The sequence below is a fragment of the Mustela putorius genome, unplaced genomic scaffold (assembly GCF_011764305.1).
Source record: "Mustela putorius furo isolate JIRA1106 unplaced genomic scaffold, ASM1176430v1.1 tig00000228_pilon_pilon_pilon, whole genome shotgun sequence".
Lineage (NCBI taxonomy): Eukaryota > Metazoa > Chordata > Mammalia > Carnivora > Mustelidae > Mustela > Mustela putorius.
In genome coordinates, this window is record NW_025421322.1 from 19,246,186 (window position 1) to 19,273,098 (window position 26,913).

Genomic DNA, 26,913 nt, shown 5'->3' on the forward strand with positions numbered 1-26,913 from the left:
ACAAGTAAGACAACGAAAGCAGTGGGACACCTGAGTGGCACAGTCAGCTGAGCATCTGCTCTTGGTTTTAGCTCAGGTTGAGATCTCCGGCTCATGGGATCAAGCCCCATATGTGGCTCCATGTTCAGCGAGGAGTCAGCTTTAAGACTGTATCTCTCCTCCCCTTTCCCCCTCCCCTCTCTCACTTTTCTAAAATAAATATTTTTTTAACTTCACTTTCTATTTATTTTTTTATTAACATACAATGTATTATTTGATTCAGGGGTACAAGTCTATGATTCACCAGTCTTAACACAATTCACAGCACTCACCATGGCACATACCCTCCCCAAATCCATCACCCAGCCACCACACTTCACCCAGCCTCCTCCCCCCCCAGCAACCCTCAGTTTGTTTCCTAAGATTGAGTCTGTTATGGTTTATCTCCCTCTCTGGTATTATCTTGTTTCATTTTTCCCTCCCTTCCCCTATGATGCTCTGTCTTGTTTCCCAAATTCCTCACAGAGAGACCATAAGATAATTGTCTTCCTCTGACTGACTGACTTTGCTTAACATAATACCCTCTAGTTCCATCCACATCGTTGCAAATGGCAAGATTTCGGGGGTTTTATGGCTGCATAATATTCCTCTGTGTGTGTGTGTGTGTGTGTGTGTGTGTGAGAGAGAGAGAGAGAGAGAGAGAAAGAGAGAGAGACACATCTTTATCCATTCATCTGATCCATTCATCTAATGATGGACATCCGGGAGAGAGAGAGAGAGACATCTTGATCCATTCATCTGATCCATTCATCTAATGATGGACATCCGGGCTCTTTCCATAGTCTGGCTATTGTGGACATTGCTGCTATAAACACTGGGGTGCATGTGCCCTGGTTCAGATCACTACATTTGCACCTTTACGGCAAATGCCCAGCAGTGCAATGGCTGGGTTGTAGGATAGCTCTATTTTCAATTTTCTGAGGAACCTCCATACTGTTTTCCAGAGTGGCTGTACCAGCTTGCATTCCCACCAGCAGTGTAGGAGGGTTCCCCTTTCTCTGCATCCTCGTCAACACCTGGCGCTTCCTGATTGGCAAATTCAGCCATTGTGACTGGTGTGAGGTGGAATCTCACTGTAGTTTTGATTTGTATTTCCCTGATGCTGGGTGATGTTGAGCACTTTTTCATGCATGTGTTGGCCTTTTCAATGTCTTCTTTGCAGAAAGGTCTGTTCATATTTTCTGCCCATTTCTTGATCAGATTATGTGTTCTTTGGATGTTGAGTTTGATAAGTTCTTTACAGATTTTGGATACTAGTCTGATCTAGTATCTGATATGTCATTTGCAAATACCTTCTTCCATTCTGTTTTATTTTGGTTTTCTTGTTTCCTATGCTGTGCAAAAGCTTTTGATCTTCATGAAATCCCAATAGTTCATTTATGCCCTTACTTCCCTTGCCTTGGTGATGTTTCTAGGATGAAGCTGCAGCAACTGGGGTTGAAGAGGTTGCTGCCTGTGTTCTCCTCAAATTTGATGGACTCCGGTCAAACACTGAAGGTCTTTCATCCATTCTGAGTCTATTTTGTGTGTGTGGTGTAAGAAAATGGTCCAGTTTCATTCTTCTGCATGTGGCTGTCCAATTTTCACAACATAATTTGTTGAAGAGACTATCTTTTTTCCATCGGGACATTCTTTCCTGCTTTGTCAAAGATTAGTTGACCATAGAGCTGAGGGTCCATTTCTGGGCTCTCTATTCTGTTCCATTGATCTTTGCATCTGTCTTTGTGCCAGTACCATTACTGTCTTGATGATTACAGCTTTGCAACAGAGCTTGATGTCTGGATTGTGATCCCGCCAACTCTGGTTTTCTTTTTCAGCATTCCTCTGGGTATTTGGGGTCTTTTCTGGTTCCATATAAATTTTATAATTATTTGTTCCATTTCTTTGCAAAAAGTTGATGGGATTTTGATAGGGATTGCATTAAATGTGTAGATTACCCTAGGCAGCATAGACATTTTCACAATATTTGTTCTTACAATCCAGGAGCATGGAACATTTCTCCATGTGTCTTCACGGGTCTTCCTCAATTTCTTTTCATGAGTATTCTGTAGTTTTCTGAGTATAGATTCTTTGCCTCTTTGGTTTGGTTTATTCCTAGGTATCTTTGGTTTTGAGTGCAACTGTAAATGGAATCAACTCCTTAATTTCTCTTTCTTCTGTCTTCTTGTTGATGTATAGATATGCAACTCATTTCTGTGCGTTAATTTTATATCCTGACACTTTACTGAATTCCTGTATTGAGTTCTACCAATTTTCGAGTGGAGTCATTTGGGTTCTCCACATAAAGTATCACATCATCTGCAAAGAGTAAGAGTTTGACTTCTTTGCCAATTAGGGTGACTTTTATTGCTTTTTGTTGTCTGACTGCTGAGGCTAGGACTTCCAGTACTATGTTGTATAACAGTGGCAATAGTGGACATCCCTGCCAAGTTCCTGAACTTAAGCTCTCAGTTTTTCCCCACTGAAAATGATATTTGCTGTGGGTTTTTCATAGATGGTTTTGATGATACTGAGGTATGTACCTTCTATCCCTACACTGTGAAGAGTTTCGATCAAGAAAGGATGCTGTACTTTATCCAATGCTCTCTCAGCTTTTTTTTTTTTTTAACTAATGTATGACATTGATTTGCCGATGTTGAACCAACCTTGCAGCCCAGGAATAAATCCCACTTGGTCGTGGTGAATAACCCTTTTTTTGTACTGTTGGATCCTTTTGGCTAGTGTTTTGGTGACAATTTTTGCATCCATGTTCATCAGGGATATTGCTCAGTAATCTTCCTCAGTCTCTGTCTGGTTTTGGAATCAAGGTAATGCTGGCCTCATAAAATGATTTTGGAAGTTTTCCCTCCATTTCTATTTTTTGGAAACAGTTTCAGGAAAACAGGTGTTAATTCTTCTTTAAATGTTTAGCAGAATTCCCCTGGGAAACCGTCTGGCCTGCGCTCTTGTTTGTTGGGAGATTTTTGATGACTGCTTCAATCTCCTTACTGGTTATGCATCTGTTCAGGTTTTCTATTTCTTCCTGGTTCAGTTTTGGTAGTTTATACGTCTCCAGGAATGCAACCATTTCTTCCAGATTGTCAAATTTGCTGGCATACAGTTGCTCATGATATGTTCTTATAATTGTTTGTATTTCTTTGGTGTTGGTTGTGATCTCTCCTCTTTCATTCATAGTTTTACTAATTTGGGTCCTTTCTCTTTTCTTTTTGTTAAGTCTGACCAGGAGTTTATCAATCTTCTTAATTCTTTCAAAGAACCAGCTCCTAGTTTCATTGATCTGTTCACTGTTCTTTTGGTTTCTATTTCACTGATTTCTGCTCTGTTCTTTATTTCTCTTCTCCTGCTAGGTTTAAGCTTTATTTGCTATTCTTTCTCCAGCTCCTTTAGGTGTAGGGTTAGGTTGTGTATTTGAGATCTTTCTTGTTTCTTGAGAAAGGCTCATATTGCTATATACTTTCCTCTTAGAACCGCCCTTGCTGCATTGCAAATATTTTGAACAGTTGTATTTCATTTGTTTCCATAAATTTTTAAATTCTTCTTTAATTTCCTGGTTGACCCATGCATTCTTTAGTAGGATGCTCTTTAGTTTCCATGTATTTGGAGCTCTTTCCAACTTTCCTGTTGGGGTTGAGTTCTAGTTTCAAAGCATTGTTGTCTGAAAATATGCAGGGAATGATCCCAATCTTTTGGTACCACTAAGACCTGATTTGTGACCCAGGATGTGATCTATTCTGGAGAATGTTCCATCTGCACTAGAGAAGAATGTGTATTCTGTTGCTTTGGGATGGAATGTTCTGAATTTATCTGCGATGTCCATTTAGTCCAGTGTGTCATTTAAAGCCTTTATTTCCTTGTTGATCTTTGGCTTAGATGATCTGTCCATTTCAGTGGTAGGGGTGTTAAAGTCCCCTACCATTATTGTATATTTGTGGCTGCGTTACTTTGATTTTGTTACTAACTGATTTATATAATTGGCTACTCCCATGTTAGGGGACAGATATTTAAGACTGTTAGATCTTGTTGGACATACCCTTTAAGTATGATACAGTGTCCTTCCTCATCTCTTATTAAAGTCTTTGGCTTAAAATCTAATTTATCTCATATAAGGATTGCCACCCCAGCTTTCTTCTGATGTCCATTAGCATGGTAAGTCGTTTTCCACCCCCTCACTTTGAATCTGGAGGTGTCTCCGGGTCAAATGAGTCTCTTAAAGACATTAAGACTTGTGAGTTTTCAGGGTGCTGGGTAGCTCAGTAGGTTAAAGCCTCTTCCTTTGGTTCATGTCATGATCCCAGGGTCCTGCATCGGGCTAACGGCTCACCAGGGAGCCTGCTTCCCTTCCTCTCTCTCTGCCTGCCTCTCTGCCTACTTGTGATCTCTGTCTGTCAAATAAAGAAAGAAAGAAAGACAGACAGACTTGTGAGTTTTACTACTAGATGATGGGGTATTGACCTATTTTTATTGACTGGGCAGGGGTGGGAGGGGTTCTCTGTGCCTCCTGGATTTTTATGCCTGTGTCCTTCCCCAAATTAGGGAAGTTCTCTGCTGTAATTTGCTCCAATATATCTGCTTGAACTTCTGATATTTCTGGTGGTAAACTACATTATGATACTAGGTATCTTCAGGTCAGTAAATACTGTATGATTCCATTCATATGCAATTCTAGAAAATAAAAGAAATCAGACTAGTGGTTGCCTAGGGTCAAGAGTAGACAGGAACAAGGAAACTTTCATGGATGGTGGAATTTTTCTGTATCTTAACATGGTGGTGGTTACACCTGCAAAAATACAATGCTTTGTTTTAGTGTCCCGCCTGATACATTCTCTTTTTTTAAATTTCTTTCCTTTTTCAACCAACTTCTTATCAATTCTTTTTATAAAATCTTTTTTGATTTTCATCTTTATAAACAAATCTTTAAAAACAAAACAAAAGCAGAGAGAAAGTAAACAGCTAAAGGTCACACAATCAGGAAGTGGAAGAGCCAAGATTTAAACCAAGTCAAGTTCTAAAGCTGTGTGAATATTTTAACTTTAATAACATGGAAAACGATTTTCACGTTAATAATTCAATAAATAATTAAAAAGTTAGTTGCAGACTTCGTGATAAACAGACCCCAAGAAGATTTCAAACAAGTAAGATCCAGAAGGACAGCACGGAGTTAGCAGGGAAAAGACCTTCATGTGGAAGAAAACCAACCAATTAAGACCTTCAGCACTGTGAAATGTATGAAGTGCACCATATTATACATCCTTATATAAAAGACCTTTCCACTTTTGAAAGGCACAAAATTAAGAGTCATGCGGCTTTGGGTAAGAGTTCCAGCTCCAACATTTTTTTACTAGCTGTGTCCCTAGGGAAGCTATTTGTTCTTCCTAAGTCTTTGATTTCTAATTTGCATCATGGAGTTATTCCAAAGCAATACCAACACTATCAGATATGAGACAATGTATGTTAAATACTTCACATAGGGTCTGACATTCAATAATGTTCAATAAAATATTATTGATTATAAAAAGCAGAACTATTTAACTTCTATTCAGCTTATCTCTCTGCAAAGTGCAATTACTGCATATTTAAAAAAGAAACATGAGTGACTTAGAAGGGATAAAAAGAACTAATTAAAAGTCGTTACAAACACACCTACCAGCTTGTCTAAGTTGCCTAGGTTCCGAGACACTTAACCCTTTAATGAAATCACTGAGTCATGTTGAAGTCAAAGTAAATGAGATCCTAAAAGACAGAGGAGCTTAATGTAGACCTTCAGACAAACTCTAGAACTAATTTCTAAACAGCAGGTGCTTATGTGTGCAAAAAGAAGTGTTGATGACTAAGACCCAGCAGTTTCACAAAGAAGCCAGGCCAAAATAACCTCATTTCCTTTTACAAAGAAAACTGAATTTTAAATAAATTATTATATTTAAAAATGAGTTATTACAGTAAGTAACTTCTAATGAAATGCAGTCTTAACTCTAAAAAAAAAAAAAAAAAAAATTGTAAAGAGCTGGGGGTAGGAGCGCAATGTAACCAAAAAGCCCGGCAGCTTGACCCGTCTGGCCAAAGAATCAATGCAACTTCATACAGCATCAACAGAAGCACCGTGCTCCAAGTCAGAGAAATTATTGTCTCACTCTTTTCAGCATCACTGACCTGTTCTTTTCAGTTCTCTGGGAATGACCAGAGAGAAAATTTACAGGAACAGTATCCAACTGAGAGATGGGAGAATAATGGTGATTTAACCATCTGCTAGAAACAATCAACATAAGTAAGTATACAAAGAAAGGGATAGTGCTAAGAGAGAAAGCTTAAAACCCTGTGATGACAACTAGTTCAATGAATTCAAAGCTCTCTCTAGAGTAAAGACCACCAGGAAGCACACTTTCTAAAAAGTGAGGCACTAGAGGATGTGCCTTACTTTGAAAGGCAAACTAAGGACTCCAGGTGTAGTCTCAGGAAAGAAGGCTTAAATTTTGTGGATAAATTCTCTCTAGCATTTAAGGCTGCCCCAAATAAAAAGACTTTAGTGATCACTAAAATAATTTTCCAACATTTACAATCTTGCCATTATAATATAGTCTGATAAAGCATCCAAAAATATGAAAAAAAATTATCAAAACCAAGCTAACTCATTCTTCAGTTTGATATTTTACGACCTTATTTCCTACATACATACTAAAATCTCAATTCTTTTGCTCAAAAAGTAAAGTAATGGGCTTGCAATTCAAACTTTAAAGATGTCAAAAGAAAATTCCCGATCAGAAGTAACAAATTCACATGCAAGTTTTTGCTATCTTACAGAAATAACTAAGAATTTATAAATAAAAACATTCCACGGATGTTTTATATTTACAAGACAAAAATCCGTGTTCTGCTCACGGTCTCCTCTCTTAAACATTCTCCTAGAAAGGAAGAGATGTGTTATTCATATCTCCAATACCCAACACAGGTTCTGGCACTTAAAAGACACTCAGAATCTATTTGTCGAAGGAGTAAACATTAAACATTTATGGATCACTTACATCAAGCACTCCACAGTGCCTTACATGCAAGACTCGTTCAATCCCACAAATACATTAAATGAGAAATAGTATTTCCTCATTTATTTGCCAGATGAGGAAACAATCTGACACAAAATTATTAAATGAGGGAGGTGAGATATGGCTTTGGACTTCAAGGTACTTGTAATTACTTCAAAATAACTGAGTAACTTTGTAATAACATGGCTGAAACAGAAAGAATGCAAGGGCAACGGCTCTGGAAGAAGCAGCTGTAGCTAGGCTACAGAAGCAAGGTTTCATGCATAAAGTAGAAAAGTTCAGTGTAAGGTTACAGGGTCAGGAAGCAAAAGACACTAAAGGGATGGTGCTAGAGGTCAAAATTTTTGTGCCCTGAATCACCAGAATCAAGTAGCATCAACAGGAAACTGCCCCTAGTTGCTACAATGCAGTACAGATTCTAGTCTTGACAAGCACTATTCGCACAGGCCACAAGATGGGAATGTTCCACCACAAAAGTCCTGTTTCAGTCAAGCTCATCCCCTTTCATTTTCTCTCCCTCCAACCATATGCCTCTGTCCCCTAAAACAGTGCTGATATATTTTTAATCAATCCTGTTTATTTACATCATGCTTCCTCTTCCTTTTAAAAAGACATATATATATGGGGACACCTAGGTGGCTCAGTTGGTTAAGCGGCTGCCTTCTGCTCAGGTCATGATCCCAGTGTCCTGGGATGGAGTCCCACATGGGGGGAGTGTACTTGCTCAGCAGGGAGCCTGCTTCTTCCTCTGCCTCTGCCTGCCACTCTGTCTGCCTGTGCATACTCTTTCTGACAAATAAATAAATAAAATCTTAAAAAAAAAAAAAAAAGACATACATGAAGCTCAATAGTCTCCAAAACAAAAAAATACTCCTGTATTTTGTTTATAAGTGTCACAAGTGATTCCACATGCTCAAGAGCTCTACATTACTTGTTCTCAGCTGATTATCAAAATGGCCTACAGAGCTTTTATATATTTTTTAAAGATTTTATTTATTTATTTGACAGACAGAGATCACAAGTAGGCAGAGAGGCAGGCAGAGGGAGAGAGAGGAGGAAGCAGGCTCCCTGCTGAGCAGAGAGCCTGGACCCTGAGATCATGACCTGAGCTGAAGGCGGAGGCTTTAACCCTCTGAGCGCTTTAACCCTCAGGCGCCCCCTGCAGAGCTTTTTTAAATAAAAAAAAAGAGAGGTCTTCAACCTGGCTACATATTAGAGCCATCAGTGTTTAAAAAAAACAAAAGGAAAAAACAAACAAAAAATACAAAATCTAATCGCCTAAATCCAACCTCTAAAATTCAGAGTTAATTTATCTGGGCTATGAATCCTATATTGGTGTTGGTGGGCATTTTATTTCTTTTCATTTTCGTTTTCGATTCTCCAGGTGATTCTAACATCCTACTTCATTTTAACTTCTAATAAGTAAGTATGGACCACCCTTACTTTTTCTGTTTTTACTCCCCAGAGGACTACAGTGCACATAGCTGGTTAAAATTAAGTTTCCTTTCCTGTGTTTTAAGACTCCCTGTGTTGATGAAAAGTGAGTACACTGAGAAACACAGACCCAAAAAGTGAACATTTTATTTAGCATAAATATCACCCTCTAGTAAGAGAACTCAAACCCTACTGGGAAGAATCTCTAGAGCATAGAGGTGAGAGGGAAAGTGATGCCAGCAATCCATCTGAGAAGCATCATGTCCTTTAAGACAGGCTTCATAGCTTGACCCCATATTTAAGACTGCTTATAACCAATGACCAGGTTTGTTTATCCTGTAAATTCATGGGTAAATCATGATTTTCCTACATATTATGCCTAAAGGAGGGAAACAAACTGGCCAGTAGAATCCTAAATTACCAAATTCTTCCAAACAATGCCCCCCGAACCTTGTCATACTCCGGGTCTGAGTGTTTATTAACATAGTTGATTTGCCCTGCACAGTCAGTACTGGTCTCTGAATACATCAACTATCTCTAAAACAGTCTCCCAGCTTTCTGAGATTTGCACACTCTCAAGTTGGGTGGATCTTAGTAAAGAATAGTAAACATATGTCCGGTCTGCTGAATTACCCTAGGGGAACCACTTTTTCTACTACTGTTTATTATTCAGTGCAATTTGAAAGAGCAATGCAGACCATTTTATAATCTCTAATGAGCACAATGCTATTTTTTAAAAGTGACTTTTTACAAAATGAAAACCTAACCCTGACTAAAAGGCTAAACACAACACGGTATTTTAACTTCGAAGACACAAAGTACTCTCAGTACTACAGGACTATTGAATAACAATCTAAAATACCAAATAAATTCATTATACCAGAAGTCAACAAACCTAAAATTTCAGTTAATAAACTGGATGAATAAAATGTTCCATCCCCCTTAAAATGGAACATTTAGCAGAATCTCTAAGACCTCTCTATCAAAAACCTATCAAAAACTTTCAACTCCATACAAGGGAACAATTTAAATCTGACCAAAACAAAGATTATGCATTCTGATGAATCAGAGTAATTTTCTACTAAATATGATGCCCGCCAAGACCAGTTACTACAGAAAGATTTGAAAGCTGTGCACAGAATCACCAAAAGTCTGTTATTTTTGGCTTCCTTCATTCACTCATTAATTCATTCACTTAGGTATGTTTTGAGTGACTTCTACAGGCCAATTACTTCTGACAGGCCTACTGGGAAAATGAAAACTAAAACACAAAGGTCTTTACTTTCATGAGCTTTATATTTTAAAATACGAAGTCTCAAAAGTTTTTGATCCTGAGACCCTTTTAACACTCTTAAAAATTACTAAGGATGCCCCCAAATTATTATATTGATATTTACATATTAGAAATTCAAATTGAAAAATGTTCAAAATATTTATTCACTTAAAAACAATAACAAATATATTACATGCTATCATAAATTAGTTATGAAAAATTATTTTTCAAAATAAAAATCAGGATATAAAAAATGACACTGTTTCACATTTTTAAAAAACATTTACATTTTCAGGGCCCCTGGGTGGCTCAGCTGGTTAAGCACTCTTCAGCTCAGGTCATGATCCCAGAATCCTGGGATCGAGTCCCACACTGGGCTCCCAGCTCCATGGGGTGTCTGTTTCTCCTTCTGACCTTCTCCCCTCTCATGTTTTCTCTCTCCCTCAAATAAATAAATAAAATCTTAAAATAAAAAAATTTAAATCTTAAAATAATAAAATAAAATTGGGGCACCTGGGTGGCTCAGAGGGTTGAGCCTCTGCCTTCAGCTCAGGTCATGATCTCAGAGTCCTGGGGCTGAGCCCTGCATTGGGTTTCTCTGCTCAGCGGGGAGCCTGCTTCTCTCTCTCTCTTCCTGCTTCTCTACTTACTTGTGACCTCCATCGAACAAATAAATAAAATCTTAAAAAAATAAAATAAAATTAGGCATAGGGTGACTTTTAAAAAAATTTACATTTTCAGAAAAATTTTAATCCGGATAATAACATTGTGGAGCGCCTGGGTGGCCCCAGCAGTTAAGCATCTGCCTTTGGCTCAGGTCATGATCCCAGGTTCCTGCTCAGCAGGGAGTCTGCTTCTCCCTCTCCCTCTGTGTTCAAACACACTCACACACATGGGCTCTTTCTCTAATAAATAAATATTTGAAAAAAAAAAAAAAAGAATGACACTTTCACATTTTTCGTGACTCCTATTAATATCTAGTTTAATAAAAGGCAACTGGATTCTATTTGCTTCTACATTCAATCTTTTAATATCACACAGCATGTAGCATCTAGAAACCTCCATTAAACACTCATAAAGAATGAGAGTAAAAATGACAAATAGGGATGCCTCGGTGGCTCGGTTGGTTGGACGATTGCCTTCGGCTCAGGTCTTGATCCTGGAGTCCCGGGATCGAGTCCCGCATCGGGCTCCCAGCTCCACTGGGAGTCTGCTTCTCTCTCTGACCTTCTCCTCGCTCATGCTCTCTCTCACTGTCTCTCTCTCTCAAATAAATAAATAAAATCTTAAAAAAAAATGACAAATAATGTTAAATCTTACTATGAAAATAGTTTTGACCTCAGAGACCCTCTAAAAAAGTGCTGGGGATTCTCCCCCTTTATGAACCACTATTCCAGAATGATAGTTAAAAAAGTGAATGAAAATTATAGATAGTGAAGCACACTCTGAAGAAAATAAACAGGGAGGTAACCTTAACTGGCACGACCCAAGAAAGGTCCCTCTCTGAGATGACACCTGAGCAGATGAGTGAAGATCAAGCAGTCAGCTTGGGCGAAGAGAATACCTGCCAGCTATGGATTTCCAATTAAAATGCTAATATTTACTTTTCATGAAGTACACAAGTCATACATGAGCAGAACTAAAAGGCCTAGAGATGTATTAACACTAGGATGGGAGGGGCACTGGACTTTCACGTTTTTACCAAAAGCGCTGGCATATAAATAATAAATCCAATCTATTCACAGAAATAGCTATGTCTTAAGATACCATTACATTAATTGAAGGTGAGCAATTTCATATAATTTTTGTTGGTGATTTATAAAATACAATGTATCAACAAAATCCTTTCAGGAAATAGTACAATGACTTTTAATCAGAAATGTTTTTAATACCAGTGTCAGAACCAATCTTTACCTGGTAAAATAAAGTCTATGAAGATACCAGACAAAATTCCTCTATTAAAACAACTCTAATAAGGTTCAGGGCTAAAAAGTAAACTATTTAAGAAATATATCTGGAATTTTGGGGCCAGCCTTGAAATATGCCAACTTGAAGTACCTGAATCCCCTCTTCTCTGGCAGACATACGGAAATGCTGAATACACTGCATTTCTAAAAAGTTTAAATAACTGATCAAGACAAGTAAACCAGGGGCGCCTGCATGGCTCAGTGGGTTAACCTCTGCCTTCGGCTCAGGTCATGATCCCAAGGTCCTGGAATTGAGCCCCACATCGGGCTCTCTGCTCAGCAGGGAGACTGCTTCCTCCTCTCTCTCTCTCTGCCTGTCTCTCTGGCTACTTGTGATCTCTGTCAAATAAATAAACAAAAATTATAAAAAAAAAAAAAAAAAGACAAGGAAACCAACAACCAGAGTATTAACCTTGAGAGTTAACACGGCATTACCCACAAGTACAACAGACCTAGATATAAAACCCAAGAGCTAAGCGCTGGATTGCAATCCATTCTCCGTCCTGAATCAAAAGATGGTCTCCTGAATTTCTGAGTCAGGAAAGGGGAACCTGACACCTTTCCAAAAACTTAGAATCTCATGAAAAGTGTTGGTGGAAAGGTAGAAAACAGTAATTGCAGCATCTTTTGGTTAAATACAAACTTACTACATGACCCAAGTTCCTACTCCTAGGAATTCAGCAGGAGAAATGAAAATACTCCCACACAAATGTATGTCCACCATCGCTCAGAACAGCATTATTCAGAGCAGCTAAAAACTGAAAGCAACCCAAAGGCCACCAAACATAGATAAACAAATTGTAGTATGTCCATTCTATCTACTATTTATTACTCAGCAATAAAAAGGAACGAAATACCAGTACAACAGAGAGGAATTTCAAAAACATTAATACTAACAAAAAGAAATCAAACAAAATGCTATATGCTATCTGGTTTCACTTACATGGAATTTTAGAAAAGGAAAAACAAAACTCCTAAGTCGCTGCCTGGGGTCAAGGTAAGGAGGACGATTCTGACTGCGGGTCATCAGTCATTCTGACTGCGGATCAGCACACTCTACAAGGTGAAGCAACTATTTTACACTTTGATGTGGCGGCAACTGTACAGTTGTTTACAACTACAAAAGATCATCATAAGATGCATTTAAAATAGGTGGATTTTCTTCTGTATAAATAATACCTTAATTTTAAAAACCTATACTCATTTCTGAAAAGCAGCAGAAACAATTCATATATATAAACCCACAACCAATTTTTCTCAATTCAGAGTTCAAAGATCTCCTAAAATGCTTATAAGGAACTAGGTAAAAACCCACTGCTATATCCCTGTATTATGTATAACATATGTTTTATATAACTATATATAAACTCAAATTTATAATAACTCACATTTTTAATAAGACTAGGCAATCAAGAATAAATTAAACTGTACTGTTTTAGGAGCCAAAAGAGTATAAGATTTAGAATTTTGCCATTATTTTAAAATATTCTGGAATTTCACGGGACTAACTAGGTATTTTACTGATAATTTCTATATAATTAAAGGCATTTTCCTGGAAGAAAGGTCTGTGGCATTTGTCAGAGTCCCAAAGAGCCGCAACACACAAAGGGTTACAGTTTTAAAACTTAATAGTAATAAAAATTTATTACATACATGCAGTTATGCTTTTATGTCTGCACGAACAAGAATGGTATGGAAGGACATATCTATTACAAATCTTTGTTATTATTTAGTTATAATAAGCATGTACTTGTTTTCAATTCAAAAAATATCAAAAGTTAAGAAAAAGTCAAAAGATTTTAAAACCCAGCAATTACAACAACTTACCACATCAAGTTTCGCCAAAAAAAAAACAAAAAAAACCCACTAATTTCTTTTTGACAACATCAGTGAGTTGACAAAATGATGAGGACGTATCTTGACTTTAGCATGTTCTTTTAGGTATGTTAAAAGGGGGGGGGGGTGAATAAGTAGCTTTGAAAGGAGGAGAAAATGAAACAATACAACTATAAGCCTGAGCACCTGCTGACTTTAAATTCTAACCTCTTGTTGATATGGTTACTCTTCACCTCTATTCACAGATATCACTGCATTCATATACACAAATGACTAGACAATATTCATATGTACACACCGCCAAGGTCAAAGAGGTAACTTCTGGATATACAGACTGGTTTTCAACAAGCAGAGAGATCTGTTTAAGAGAAGCCTAACATAAGCCAATTATAAATGAGCAAAAACATCAATTCAAACTTTGAGCAAACTAACAGCAATAAATCTTCACCAAGAAAAGCAGCAGGTTTCCTACTGTCCCTGTAGTAGACATAAAAAGGATCTGTTGAAAGAAATCCCAGTTAAAATTAGGGACATATGTAGTTTTAAACTGTTGGAAATACACCACCATTTTTAACCTTCTTATATAAAGCCAAATTTGTAGGGAATGTTCAGAGGTTGCAACCAGTGCTGTGCACCAAGAGGAAGAAAACACTAAATCCACTTATTCATCTTTTTTAAACAGCTCATAGATAAAAAGAAATATTGAAAGTATTTAAATGTTTTACTACTAAAGCCAATAATAGAAAGGTAAATCTAGTGGTACTTAATAATCACAGTAGTATTTTATATACGGTTCTATTAAATATTATTAGACTCTGGTTACAGGAAGACGCCATTAGCTAAAACAGGTATGCAAATAGTTTGTAACAGGGCTTCTCGGACTATCCGCGGTGAAGAACTCATTTTCTTCCAGTCCCTCACAGACCAGTATTACAGTAAAAAAATAACTTACAAGAAAAGTGACTTTTTTAAAAAAGAGAAAATACAAGCTTTGGGATCACGCTCTTGGCTATCACAGCAATATCATACTGCTATAAAAGTATCTAAACACTCAGTCACAATCCTGTGCTTATCTCATACAGACAATGAACAGTTCACAAACCTTATCCATACTTAGGTAGCACTGGTTTACAGAAGCTGTAACATTAAGCAGGTAGACCATTCTTTCCTAAGTCCAAAAGTTGAACATTCATATACATTACTGATATGAATTCTTTCAAAATATGACAATATTTCAATAGATGTGAACTCCAAACTGTGTGGCTACAGTTCCTCTACCACCCTATGCTGCTTCTACAGGAGAGGACAGGCATACACCACAGAGGGGGTCAAACCGCTATTCTCTTAGCTCTGATTCCAATCTGAACATTCTATTTTTAAGAGAGGTAAAAAACTTATTTCAGCAACAGGACCCCACTTTGTTTTTTTAAAGATTTTATTTATTTATTTGACAGACGGAGATCACAAGTAGGCAGAGAGGCAGGCAGAGAACTCAAGAGGAAGCAGGCTCCCCAGAGAGCAGAGAGCCAAATGCAGGGCTCCATCCCAGGACCCTGGGATCATGACCTGAGCGGAAGGCAGAGGCTTTAACCCACTGAGCTGCCCAGGCGCCCCAACAGGACCCCACTTTAAATCCCAAGCTCTGTAAGACAGAAGTAAGAAAGGGAATTATTTATCCAGTGAGTGAGCCCAGCTGAAGTACCAACATTCAAATGTTGATTTGCTGTCTTCCATTTGTTGTACATAATAACTCTAGAACTAACCTTTATTTCTTTGTGAAAAAAATAATGTTCAAGTGAGAAAGAAAGCTTTAGTATAAAACCTTAAAAATTAATTCTGACTGTACACACAAATGTGAACCTCTGGTCTGTACAAACAGGAAAATCGTATGGCATAGTTTTAGAGGCTGGAGCACTGGAATCCAAAATAAAATTTGCCAGTTCTGTGGTCTTACATAAGGTGTCTTAACAATCCTAGCCTCACCTATCTCCTTAGAGATTAATTCAGTAAGTGCCTATCTCACAACACTATCACAAGGATTAAAAGTTAATCCACCCAAAGTATCTAGAACACAGTGCCTAATAAATTCTCAGTAACACATTGGGCTATTATAATAAATATTTCACCTAATCCATTGGCTCATCCATCCACCTATCCAACAAATATTTAGTGAGTGGCTAGAATATGCCACATATCTTCATGGCATTGACACACTTGCCTTCCCAGAATCTTCAATTTATTCTTCAGAGATCTTTTTCAGTCTAAGATATAAGTATAACTTACGAAAAATCAACCACCTGACACCAAAAACTTCCAGTTTTGTTTAGACTTATCAGTCATGTGGATCTAGAGCTATTTCTTATGACAACCAATACCACAGGATTTCAGAACAAGATTTTTAAAATCTGCATCAAAAAGTCAAAGTTGAGAGTAAATGGTCTTTATTCAGAATAGTGGTGTATACATGTGTTTATGTATGCAGGTTCTCTTAAAAACATCATTATCCTGCTAAAAATAAAGACTAGATCCACTTCAACAGTGTCTTAAAAGTCTGCTGGCCATTTGGAGAAGAGGTCAGGCAGGATGCATGACTCCAAGGCTGGCTTCATTCCATTTTTGTAGATTCTGGGAGGTAAGGTCCACAGCCTGAATTTCTCACATCAATCACTGTCAAAGAACAGCTATTACCATAGAAGAATTTTAGTCTCAAAGAAACTGTAATGCCACAGAATCTCCCCTTAGCATATTCTGTAAAGTCAATAACTAGACTTTCATTTAATTCTGGCTTCTTTCACTGACTGATCTGTGAACTTGGCAGTTTTCTTATTTGGTTAAGCCTAGATGATTTTTTTTCTAACACTGAACAAAGAAGGTAGTTACTGCCAAAATGTAAATTCAAAAAGCAGAAAGCAGCATTAGTCTTAAATTTAACACATTTTATGGCTCAAGTGGGATAGGGGTTCCATTTCATAACTGGCTGAGTCAAATAATAAATAGGATTTAAATCACTGCTGTTCAGTTTTGATGTGAAAGAAATTTAAGTAACTTCAATAGCAAAAAAGGAAAAAAAAAGATATTTTGCTCCTGACACATATGGGATTAGTTGCAATGCTCCAAAACACTTAATCAATATCACGTCTATAATATTTCAGTTGAAAGAGCATATTTTATTATTATTCTTTTGGATCTAATGCTCATCAATGGTCCAAAATTTTAAAGTTAAATCAACTAATAATTGTTGGGAAATGGAGGAAAAGGGCAAAGTCTCAAGAAATTCAAGAAATTCTCCTCATAAAAATTCGTCATGAGATAGTTCAATGATGGTTCAATGATGTAATCAAATATACAAATGTATAATCAGAATTAAATGTTAAGTGATGGTGATGTTTTATTCTTAACATTGTTTTTACTTTACCAACTCAATACACATAACCCATCTGCAAATTTTCCCACATACAGCTGGAAAGTAGTTTTTCCAAAGTAAAATGAGTGATTTAAAAAAAAAAAAAGCTCTGCTGAGACAAAATTAATTTCCTCTCTCTTACAAAACAAACCAAAAAATTATTCAAAACTGTTATGAGCTATCTACTCCTAACATGTTTCAAGTCTATTATATTGAGAAGCGTGGACTACTGCTTAATTAGAAAGCCTTTAGGTGATTTGGGGGCACTTCAATTATAGTCTGTTTCTGATTCCTTCACAGGAGACAGCGCTTGCTAAAACAAGTCCAGAAGGAAACATTAAAAAGAGTAACTGTGACTGCCTCTGGAAAGAGGGTGGTGAAAGACAGGGATGAAAAGTGAGAGCTTTTCACTACATACTTTTTTTTGCTTTTTGATTTATGTACCTTGGGTACCCAAATAGCTGTTTAATTAAATAAGGTTATTATATTAAAAAGACTTCAGTTTTTAAAAAGCACACCACAGTAACACCAGAGGAAGGTGATTATTCACTTTCTTCCTCAAGAGGTCTCTCAGAATCGAACTGAAGATTATACATTTCTGCACAAAATGTAAAACAGGGGGTTTCTTCTATTCAAAGGAAAATATTTTGGTTTTAATTGTTTTAAAGGCTATCCTTAAACTGAACTTGGAAACAGTTACCTACAAGCCTTCATTTGGAGGCTAAAAACAGTCAGTTTATCAAGTTTGATTTGATTTTGTATAATGGGGATTTTCCAAAGGGTTTCTGTATTCTAGGACTACAGCTGTCCTATAAAATAACTATTTACTCAGCATCATTGTGTGTGATGGCCAAATACAAAACAGAATCTGTAAGACCTGCCACATGAGACTTCTGCAATAATTCAGAAGGAGAGTGAGAAATGAATAGTGCAGACAACACAATTATAGACTCACAAAATATGTAAGTGATCCTAAGAGAATCCAAGGGAAACCCTACAGAACAATCAAAGATGATATCAGAAGTCTGGGTAACTTGGATAGATACGGTATCACTAACAAAGGACAAGAAATTCTGTACTGACTTGAATCATTGCAACAAGTATGTTAGCATACTAACAGACACCATTAATTTTAAAAATAAAGACTAAGATTTTTAAAGATCATTACTGTTTTGGCAATGGTGCCAAGAAGCAGCACTCTAATATTCTGTAGCCGAGAAAATAAACTATTATAAACTATTCTGGAGAGCAATTTGGCAACATGCTTAAAACCATGCATAACCTTGAAGCCATTAACTTCAACTATAGGTATTTATTAAAGCGCAGGAAAAACACTAGAAAAGTAAACCCCCAAATTTTAATGGTGCTATCCTACCCACCCTCATGTTACGAGTTTATAAACCAAGTTATTTTCTTTCTGGTTGGTGTGTGTGTGTGTGAAAGAGAGAGAGAGAGAGACCACGTGCATCCGTGCTCAATTTCTCCAAACTTTCCTTACAATGAATACATACGGTTTTTGTTTTAAAAAATTGTATTTTAGCACATTACTATAGTCCCATATGAAACTAGCTGGGGACAGGTATAAAGGTATAGAAGACACTAAGAAAACAACATTCATTATTAATCATCAGGATACAATGAATATTTGTGGTGTTTAAGTATTATTTGGAGTAAAACAAAAGCCTTAAAATATTATGTCAAAATACAGCTGACGAATTCAGACTCAAAGAGTAAAAAAGTTCTATATTTTGACTAAGTTAATACTGAGTTACCACTCTTTTGCTGAATCAATTTTTTCTCCTCTATTTTTGGGCTTGGTGCCAACATTAGCAAAAATACAGGGTACTGCTCTTGCATACGCTAGTGTCCATTTCAGCTCTTTCAGTTTTAACAAAACAAGAACACTTTGTCACCATATAGATGGAGAGGTACATTACACTGTACTTTTTGCTCTTAAATCTAACCTTTACAAGATACAACCATTTTACAAAATGATCTTCTACAAACAGTTTATGGGAAAAAATAAAGTTACTTTCTCTTTAGGTATATTTCCTCATTCATTGCCAAAGGAAATAATATCCAAGTACCATAATTTCAGTATTTTACAAAAGAAAAATTATGAACTAATCTCCAAGAGAAAAGCAAATGCAACCAAGCTTTCGTGTAAGTGCTGAAATCAGAAGCTTTCATCTAAGGAACTATGGCAGACATGGTGAAGTACAAGTGAGAGTATTTGACCACAAAATAAGACCTGGCAAAGACCCCAAACAAAGGCTAATGCTTTGTAGAAGCTTGTTTCCCCAGTATCAAAGCTAGGACTGACCTAAAAGTCAAGAAAAATGCTAGGAAGATTTAAGATCCCTGGTGTTACTCAGCAAAACTCTGGAAATCTCGGATATTAAACTGAAGATCAGAATTTATAATACATAGGAGCTAGCTGAACCCAAAGGTGACAAGAAAAGAAACCTGTAAATACTGTGCACCCATACCCTTTAATATCAAAATAGGCATGTGAAGAGTACATGTGCCATTTCATCTGGGCCAGATAAGCTACAACTGAAGTTAAGATTTTTCACTATCTTCCATTTACTTGGTAAAGCATTGAGTTTGGAATCCCCCTGTCACTATTAAAATCAATACCAACTACTAAACCTGTTACTACAATAATTAAACATCAATAAAAATAATGTATATTAAACTTCTATTCATTATAGCAGGAAGGGCATGCATTATCCTCCTACTAAAGAAGAAACTAAGGCCCAGAGATGCTAACTGACTTATTAAATCATCTCCCCCATGAGAAATACCACATATGCTATGCTCCTTAAGTTATCCCAAGATAGCTACAAGAAACATTAATACAGTTCGTCATCACTGATGTATATGCCATAAACACAGGAAGCACAATCAGAAAGCTTTCTCAAAAAGGCAACAGATTTCAACAAGACCTCTAACCTTAAGGAAAAGGAACAAAGTCCAGGATGTCTCCAGGGTTATAAGAATCTTAAAAGCATCCTGAGAAGTGAGACAGACAGGCAAGTAAGGCAAGTAAACTGACTTACTTAAGAATACCTACCGGTACTCCTCAATTCTCTTTAGCTTACCTCCTATTTTCTTCAATGTTGATTCCCCAATATCTTATATCTGTGCAACCCAGTAGCTAAAAGTTGTCCTTTTCCAAACGAAAATATTTACTAAATTGATTTCTATTAACTACAAATCTTCTTCTCAAATATGACAGATTATTAAATATAAAGATTCTGACATATTTGCTTACTTGCACATTTTAAAGTTTTAAGTCTGTAAGAGACCTAAGCTTTGGAAAATGCACTTTCTGATGCCTGAACAAGAAACACTGGATTAATGCTTTTGTGAACACTACTTCTATTTCCCTTATCCTGACATTCATCAAATCACATAATCTATATGTATATGAGCTTTCCCATTTGTAAAATGGGGGATAATAATGGTTCCCTAATCAGAGTTGTTATATAGCTTCAGTGCTATAATACATATAAAGTATTTTGAATAGTACCTGGCACATAGTAAGAGCTAACATCTACTGAGTCCTTACAATGTATGAAGCAGTTACAGTAATAGAAAGCAAAATGAATCAAAGACAGCAATTTGTGATCTGAGTCCGAACTCTAGAATAAATTCACCTTATGCCCCTGAAAAGCCACTCATCTTCTAGGAGTGACTGAATCATACATATAATCCAGCTAATAATCCAGTTCTATCAGCTTCTGGAGTTCCTAGGATATAATAACATATGTCAAATGTTTTTATCTACTTTAAAAAACTACTACTTACAATTGGTAACAACTTACTTGTCAAAACAAAAATATAACTAAGTGGTCAAAATTGAGACTGCATACTCAATTTAATCCTCATTCAGAGTGTACTTAGCCTCATATTAAAAATTAGCCTCATGTTAAAAATAATGCTAACAAGATTGCTTATCTGGTTTACCAACCATAGCAAATGAGAGGCTGGAAATAAAAGGGATAAAAGACCTATAAAAGTTTAACAACAAAACAGCAGGAAAAAAAGCCAACTAGAAAGACAAATTACTCAAGGTACCTCGAAGACAGGTGACATTATAGAAATAAACAGATGTAAACACCCAAAGAGATTCTCCAGGACTACTGTCCAATATGGGGCAATAAATTATGTTCTTAAAGATAATACTACAGCTTCAAAACATGGCTAAATCTGTGTCCAATGTTCTCCGACTAAACAGGCAGTAATTTACATAACACACTTCAGATTTACAATTAAAATGGCTAAAAATGTAAAAATTTTGGTGCTTGAAAGAATTTCAAGCTATCTGACTGAAACACCCACACATGTGAAGCAACTCTCTATTGAAGTCAGAAAGCTGAAAGAGGGAGCCAAGAGCCACATAATTTTTTTGTTGTTTAAACAATAAAAGGCCAAACTGTATTCTACTTGAAACTTGGGATTTTAGATGAGGGCTTCCATTCCATAAGCTACTATACAGTCTCTAGAACTTCGTGTTCTCTCTCTCTCTCTCACACACACACACAAAATACACAGTGATATAGGTCATAGCGTAGTATAAGCCCTTCACAAATTTGAATTATTCCTTTCAGTTCACAAAGCACTTCCACCAGTATTTTCTCATCAGCTCAGAATAATCACGAGATAAGGCAGATAACATCTACCTTTAGAGCTGTTGTAAGAATCAGACATAATCTAACCAAACTTTCCTTCACAGGGTCTTGTAAACAGCAGGTGCTCAATTAACGTTAGTGATTTTTCTTATAGAACAGACACTGATGCTTTAAAAAAAAAAAAAGGAAAAAATTTGAACGAATTTATAAAGCTCACTGGTCTCCCAGCCTCACTTCTTGTGTTTCTCACCAACACACCATTTCTACAAAGCATTTACTGACACAGTTTCCTCATGATTCATTTTCAAGAAAATTTCTTGTACCAAGAATTGTATTAAATCATTCACAGTATCTGAGTGCTTTCTATGTGTCAGTCACTGTTAATATTGCAGTGAACAGACCTGACATTGGCCCTGCTCTCAGGAAGTTGAAGTTGTAGTGTGAGAAGACAAGCAACAAATAAATAAGTAAGAGAATTTCAACAGTAACAAGGGCCTGACTGGGTGATAAAAGAGTCAATGAGCAGTTGGAAAGTACTTGTGAGGTAACATGTGAATCACACCTAAATGACAAAGTATATAGAACTCTGACTTTTTCACTTATTAATAACATACTTTACCTTAAATCCAATAAAGGAAGAATGAGGTAGCTAACAATTGTAAACTATAAGATAACTTTTTACATAAAGGGAAAAACAAAATTTAAAAGGAAAAAAATTCGATGGTAATCAGTTTTAAGCACTGAACTATGAAAGAGACAAGTATTTTACAATTTGGGGCACTGAACTATGAAAGAGACAAGGATTTTACAATTTGGGGCACTTGGGTAGCACAGTGGGTTAAGCATCTAACTCTTGGTTTTGGCTCACGTCGTGGTCTCTGGGTAGAGATCAAGCCTTGTGTCTGGCTCGAGTCTCAGCGCTCCCCCACAGTCTGTCCTTCCTCCCCCTTGGGCCCCTACCCCACGTTTGCTTGCGCACATGCATGCACACTTTCTCTAAAATAAATAAATAAAATCTTGTTAAAAAATTTTACAATTTTGTCTTCAAATTATCATCTCAGTGAGAAAAGAAAAATAAACAGTAAACCATTAATGAACAGTCTAACATCATGTGCCAAGATGAGCGATACAAGCTGTCATCATTAGCTGTTCAAACGAAAAAATCAATGTGGATCAGAATAATACTTCTCAAATATTAATGTGCTATAAATCACCTGATATAGGAGATCAAGACAGGGGCCTAAGATTCTGAGATACTGAATTTCTAACAAGGTACCAGATGAGGCTAATTCCACTTGTCAGCTGACCCATGGTACGATTCAAACTGATTTGGGGGAATGATTCAAACTGATTTGGGGGAATGACATGGTTTTGGTTTTTTGTTTTTTTTTTTTTTTATGACATGGGTTTTACATGAAAAGTTCAACAGGAAAGATTAGTTTGCTCTTTTCTAGGAACAATGAGATCACCTGAGTGCTAAGAAGAGCCACTCCTCCATTCCAAGAGGACAGATACACTGAGCACTGACTCCACACAGGAGTAAAAATCTCATTGGCAAGTCTAATGGAAGAGACAATTAAAAGATTCTGGGGAAATACCATTTCACACAGGAAAAACAAGCCATCTAATTGTCCATTAATGGTCAGATGAGGACTATTATGCCATATTCATAAAATGAGGCACTCTATAGTAATGAAAAGGAATGAATGATAGCTACAGTCTAGAAGGGACTAATCTTGAAAACAATGTGAGATATACATTTATGACTCAAGACACAGGAGAACATGTACTACAATTTAATTCATATTTCATTCATACTATTAATATAAACAGGCAAAACAAAACAAATTATTTAGAAATACTCTGTATGGTCAAACTATAAAGAAAACCCAATCTCTGAACTAAGGCTCACAATAGTGATTACAGGGTGCAGATTAGGGATAGGAGGAAAGGATGAAAGAGGGGAAGCAGTTTCAAAGATACTCACAATGTTCTATTTCTCACGCTGAATGGCAGGTAACTCGTTTATTTTGTGATTACTTAAATTATGTATCATAGATACTATTTTGCATATGTGATATATTCTAATATTCTGTATAGTTCTTTGCTAATGCTATCAATAATTTTGATTATTAGGGAATAATAATCAAAATTATTAGGGAATTATTGGTGATGGAGATTCTAACAACAGTGAGTTGAATAAATAATGGAAAACCATAATTACAGATAATTCTTTAACCGTTAACTTCAAGAGGAAAAAAAGTGGCAACTAAGAATGGAACACAGAGCTATTAAGTGAAAAAGAGAACTAAACATCGTAATATGGTAAAGTCCTGACAATGTTCACATGTTAAGCAGAAGATGATATTAAAGATACAAAAGATTTGGTGAAGCAGAACCAAAGGTAGGAAAGGAAAGGTTCGATACAAGAAGAAAAACAGGTCTCGGCCACTAATAAGATGCCAGGAACAAATGTGATTAAACATCAGACTAACCAAATAGTCCTGTGTTGCTGGAACGTATACTTCCTATGAGGCTTGGAAATAGCAGGAAGTTAAAATCTTGGTAGGCCTTGAATTCATTGCAATATCACTGTAAACATTTCAGGAAGGAAGTTAACAAGATCTAAACCTTCACAGTAAGTGAAATGTTTTTTTTTTTTTTTAAAGATTTTTTTTATTTATTTATTTGAGAGAGAGACAGTGAGAGAGAGCATGAGCGAGGAGAAGGTCAGAGGGAGAAGCAGACTCCCCATGGAGCTGGGAGCCCGATGCGGGACTCGATCCCGGGACTCCGGGATCATGACCTGAGCCGGAGGCAGTCGTCCAACCAACTGAGCCACCCAGGCGTCCCGTAAGTGAAATGTTTTAACTGAAGAATGATTAATAGACTGAACAGGGCTAAGAGAACAAATCAAGACACCATTAGAACAATCTATAAAAAATATCAGGACATGGAAGTAGGAGCAGTACAAAAATGAAGGGCACCTAGGTGGATCAGTCATTAAGGGTCCAACTCTTGATTTCGGCTCAGGTCATTATCTTGAGGTCATGGGATCAAGCCCCAAGGCTGGCTTACACTCACTGGGGAGTCTCCTTCTCTCCCTCTCCTCCCGCCCTCCCCCACACCCTGCTCACATCCCCCCAAAATAAATAAATAAATCTTTAAAAAAATAAAACAAAATGTTTTGTTCATTCATCTATTGTATATTTATTCTATATATTCTATATTTCTTCTATGTATCAGTTAAAAGGTTCTGCATTGAAAACATAACACGTGAAAAAGCACAGTCCCTTGCCTGCCATCAGTAGCTTACATTCTGGTGTGGAGTCAAACAAAAAAACAAATAAGACAGTTACAGTCAGTGGAAAATGCTATGAAACAGAGTGGTATGATGGAGGATGATGGGGAGTGCGCTACATTAAACAGGGCTGGTAGGCAAAGCCTTTCTTAACATGGAGCATTTAAGCCAAGGACCTAAAGAATCAAAAGAAGCCACCAAGTAGGAAGAATACGTATTTCAAGAAGAGGAAACAACTAAAATACTTGTGAATGAAGCCTAGAATGAAGCAGGAGGTGAGTCTGGAGAAAGAGACAAGAGTCCCAGGACCTTAAGAAGATGGTAAGAAGTCTGTATTTTATTCCAAGTGGATATGGTTGATCGCACACAGATAGATGAGAAGCAGATGAATCTGATATATTTCGGAGGTGGAAACAACAGGATTTGCTGAGGGGGAAAATGCAGGTTACTGCCTAGGTTTTCTAACTTGTTCAAATGGTTAGATGGTAGTTCCATTTACTAAGACAGGAGAGCCTAAGGTAAGACCAAGGATGGGGAGAGAGGAAGAAAGGGAAGATGGCAATAATCTTATTTTGGTCAAGTTAAATTTGAGATGCCTATAAGATACCCAAACAGTGATGTCAGGAAGGCAGGGGTATTTAAGAATTGCAAGCGAAAACCAAGTCTGGCAAGAAATAAAAACTAAAGATTATCAGAATATAAATAACATTTAAAGCCATAAGAAAGGAACTTGAGGATCTACTACTGTAACTTCTTGTAACACCAATAATAACACTGAAGCAATTAAGATTAAATGGTAACTTACTATGACTCAAACACTGTTCTAGTTATTGACACATATGCAGCCAATTTCAATCCTCAAAACAACTAACATAAGTATAAAGAGATTAACTTAACTAATGTCATTCAGCTAATTTTAGAGATAGGACTCAAACCCAAGCAGCCTGGCTCCAGCAGTGTGCTTTTACCTACTTTTGGTATACCATGTAAAGCAGAGACCTGATAGAAGGATGCCTAAACCCAAATCTCGAGGCATTCCAACATTCCCAGAGAGGGAAAGGAGAAGCCCATATAAGAGAGGTTTATTCCCACTACGTAGTTTCAGATAAACGCTGAACCAGCAGACTCCGAAGTGGCTATAAAGTAAATCTCCACTTGGGAAGTTAAGGATGTCAGGTCCCAGCTGAGAAGCAATGAAGTTTACCCACCTTCCAAAAGCCCTAGATTCGCAGATCCTTCTCGACATCTCCTTCACCTATTTGTCCTCCTGAAGAGTCTTTCTCCAAATACAGACATCTCAAAACAAGACCCCAGGAATCTGTCACACACCCCTAGCCTCTGTTCCCTGTCTCAGCCCTCAACCCCCCCCCACCACCAACAGGTGGTAGAGAAAGCTGCTGCGCCTCCCAGCAAAAAGTGAAGATGAGAGAGATTTTAGGAGAAAACCTTGTCCCAGTCTCACCCGGCCCAGGGGGAGGCTGCCAAGCAGCGCTTCTGGCGGGACTGAACTAAGGACTGAGCTCCCCACGTGGGCCTGGGGAAACGGAACCCCACTCACCAAGCCATCTATCTGCACTTGCTTCACAGCCGAATCTCCGGACCCGCCTTTGCCTTTGCCTTTCCCCGCCGGGCCGGTGGTGGAGCTGGAAGAAGTGGCAGCAGAGCCGGTGCCTTCCTTGCGGGACGCCATCTTTCCAGCCAGACAGGAAAAAAGAGAAACGTGAGTGACCGGAAGCGGAAGTCCGGGCTTTACGTGACGTCACGCACAGTCCAAGGGGCGGAGCTGGGAGGAAAAGCCGGAGCAGAGCTCCGCCCCGCATCTCCTTTCCAGCCTGGCCTTCTTCGCGGAGGTAATTCTTTGCGCATGAGCGTTTTGCCTTTGCGGCTTCTTTCTCGCCAAAGGGTTTGAGACAAAATTAGACTTTTTAGAATCTTTTCAACCATATGTTTAGTCAGTCGCCATTAGTCAGTTGACCATAGCAACATTAT

At 37.4% G+C, this 26,913-nt stretch overlaps 1 protein-coding gene across 1 annotated transcript in view; it reads right to left on the reverse strand.

Moving 5' to 3' along the window:
- The window catches only part of EIF3H (eukaryotic translation initiation factor 3 subunit H), a 98,371-nt gene extending 71,710 nt beyond the window's left edge, over nt 1–26,661 (reverse strand). The window contains exon 1 of the mRNA XM_004743470.3: nt 26,483–26,661. Coding sequence (XP_004743527.1) covers nt 26,483–26,614 — 132 coding nt within the window. The 5' untranslated portion in view covers nt 26,615–26,661. The remainder of the gene's footprint in view (nt 1–26,482) is intronic.
- Nucleotides 26,662–26,913: the final 252 nt, after the last annotated feature.